At 41.0% G+C, this 2,845-nt stretch overlaps 1 protein-coding gene across 1 annotated transcript; it reads right to left on the bottom strand.

Moving 5' to 3' along the window:
* Positions 1-1,521: 1,521 nt before the first annotated feature.
* On the bottom strand, positions 1,522-2,827 carry LOC114354772 (modifier of mdg4-like). Its single transcript, XM_028307332.1, has 3 exons — positions 2,564-2,827; positions 1,921-2,481; positions 1,522-1,840 (listed from the first exon to the last, which is right to left on the bottom strand). Exons 1-3 carry the CDS (start codon positions 2,772-2,774, stop codon positions 1,719-1,721), a joined length of 894 nt encoding a protein of 297 aa, XP_028163133.1. The 5' UTR covers positions 2,775-2,827; the 3' UTR covers positions 1,522-1,718.
* Positions 2,828-2,845: the final 18 nt, after the last annotated feature.

Genomic DNA, 2,845 nt, shown 5'->3' with positions numbered 1-2,845 from the left:
TTGTGCATCACCTACAGCGCCTCCTTCGCCGCTCCCCGTTAAATTGCCATCACCAGTTGCAGAACCATCAAAGCCTGAAAATAAAAAAAATAATTAGTTTCACCCATGCCTCAGTGAAAGTGGATGATTTTGCGACTGCGGGNTAGGCTATAAACACGATGATCAACTTCATAAATTAACAAACTTATTAACAAAATTTTTGTCTAATGCTCGTAATGATGTTCGACTCTGCAACGCGAACGCCAGGCAAACGCTTCAAGTGAGTGAGCACCTTTGCGCGCGCGCGGCGAATCACGAGATGATCTTAGGGTTTCAGCGCACGGGACGCGCTCCATGGAAATGGTGGAATATAGGTATACCCGGTTTTTTCTATGATACTGGTCGAAGAGTTGATGTTTTAGAAGTAGACACCTTTCAAGGCGTTTTAAATTTCATAGAAACAGGACTAAGATGGCACAACTTAGTGTGAGATGGGGACCATTGTCTCTCCTCTTATGTAGTAGTGGGAGGAGTAACCGGACCGGACCGTGCCTGCATCGAAATGATTGCAGTCTCCTTTCCCATATGAACCAATCTACCAGTTACACCATAGGTAACCAAGTTATACCAATACTACTAAACAGAGATACAGAAACTTCGGTCAGCACAATCCGGTGCGCACCAACCTTTATGGTGCAAGTACATACACTACCTATGCGGGAAATGAGGGTTTTCGCGATTGAAAAATCCGCCAGATGGCAATACGTAGAAGCGAGATCCAAATGCTGCATGATTGGTTATTTTTGACATGACATTGACGGATATGTCAAAATCCACCAATCACGCAGCAGTCAGACCCTACATCCACGTCCCGCCATCTGGCGGATTTTTAAATCGCGAAAACCCTCATTGGCCGAGACGAAGCGCGAGCCCGCTCACCGAAGTATGGGCGACGCACGGCGAAACTAATCGAAGTGAAATGCGTGTGTACACTATACGTCTCGATCAATTTCCCGCAGTGTACATACTTGCGCCATTTGACTAAATTCACGACGCATTTACCTACTACTACCGATAACACACCCAGTATAAAATGGCAAACTATTTTGAACAGATTAGGCACTTTCACAGGTACCTAGACTGAACAAAGTAATCTACCATTGTACACTTATTAACTTTCCTGTAACTTGGTGTACCCTGAAATATACAAACCCGTTTCAGTCATACGTTTGGTCATAACCTTTCTGCAAATTCGTCTGTAGAACCATACCATGTACTGAAAACCATAATACCAAGATACCTTTTCAGCACTGCCGTAGCTTTCCAACACGGAAACTACCTGCAGTACCTTTATTACAATGAAATCATGAAACAATTTACCAAATTACCAATACCTTTTGAATTACCATACCGCATCATTTACCTTTACCTTACCATAAAAAAACCTTACCTCTTAAACCTTACCTCAAGTACCATACCACCATTACCTTAACCTTGATACCTTTATTACCTTTACCTTTATTACCTTTTATTACCTTATTACCTTTACACGATTTTACCTGGGTTGGAGCTATACAGCTCTTACAACGGTTACTAAATCAATATCTAATTCTACAACTACAAAAGCTAACTTACAAATTTCATTCTACATCTAATAACTTACATGATCAGGCTAAATTAAAATTAAATAAACAATCATCTCAGAATCTGATCATGTAAATTACACGAGAACCATTTTATCAACAATTTGATAAAATAGTCCTTGATAAAAGATAAGTAAACCTACCTTGTGCATCACCTACAGCGCCTCCTTCGCCGCTCCCCGTTAAATTGCCATCACCAGTTGCAGAACCATCAAAGCCTGAAAATAAAAAAATAATTAGTTTCACCCATGCCTCGGTGAAAGTGGATGATTTTGCGACTGCGGCATGAGATACGTACCAGTCATTTCCATATTAGAGTCATCTTCGCCGAAAGTAGTGTCATCGTTATTTGCACCCTCTTCGTCGTCATCCCACATGCTTTCATTGACAAATTCGGGTTCCATTTTTGGTGCCACTGCGTTGTTTTCATCTTCGTCCGGTATCGTTACAAATTCTTCTTTAGCTGATCCAGAGGGTCCGGCTTCTAATGGGTCTACACATTTCCGTTTCGCAGGTCCACTTTGTGAAGATGACGAATTATTTGATGCTATTGATGGCCTATTTGGTCGCTTAATTGCTACTGGAGTTGATGAGGGCTTAGAATCTAAATCAGTCTCTAACTTAGTCATAACAGATTGCCTTTGTTGTGACGACCTCGGGCCTGGCCTCGACGTCGGCTTTGGTTTGGATGGCGTGGAACTATTCTCTTCATTTTGATTTCCGGTTAAACCTTTCACTTGAAGTTGTTCCGCGGTACTAATAAACGACGCTAATTCTTCTTGCTTAACATTAACTTCACCTTGATACATAAATTGTAATAAGTCTCTTAATGCAGAATGACTAACATCTTTTAAAAATACTGAAACAAATAAAATGCACATTAGTCATATCATAGGAATATCAACACAGTAAACAAATATCACACTGTTGAAAATACATACCTATGGGATGTTGAGTTGGGTTCATTTTGAACATTTCTTGAAAATAGGGAGAACATACTGATAAAACGAGCTTGTGTGCTTGTAATAACCTGCCTTCGGCAGCCAACGTTACATCTACTAGATCTCCACGCGACAGCAGGCCATGAAAGCCTGCTGACATGTTTGCGTGGAAATTGTTCCAACATAATGAAAATTGTTCGTCCGACGCCATGATGGCGGCGCCTCTACGAGGAACCTGAAAAATAAAAGCACAGATTAGTATCAGAAAACACTCATAGATAC

This window comes from Ostrinia furnacalis, unplaced genomic scaffold (assembly GCF_004193835.3).
Source record: "Ostrinia furnacalis isolate ACB-3 unplaced genomic scaffold, ASM419383v2 OfSCF0195, whole genome shotgun sequence".
In the NCBI taxonomy this organism is placed as follows: domain Eukaryota; kingdom Metazoa; phylum Arthropoda; class Insecta; order Lepidoptera; family Crambidae; genus Ostrinia; species Ostrinia furnacalis.
The sequence above is the reverse complement of the archived record's forward strand: the minus strand, read 5'-3'. Positions and strand labels throughout refer to the sequence as shown.

What these genes read in the sequence shown, in the direction of transcription:
- LOC114354772 (XM_028307332.1), bottom strand. Translation starts at nt 2,774, where the DNA reads ATGGCGTCGGACGAACAATTTTCATTATGTTGGAACAATTTCCACGCA. An exon ending in CCCAACTCAACATCCCATAG is followed by an intron (nt 2,482 to 2,563) that starts GTATGTATTTTC and finishes TATTTGTTTCAG; the next exon opens with TATTTTTAAAAGATGTTAGT. An exon ending in CTCTAATATGGAAATGACTG is followed by an intron (nt 1,841 to 1,920) that starts GTACGTATCTCA and finishes TTTTATTTTCAG; the next exon opens with GCTTTGATGGTTCTGCAACT.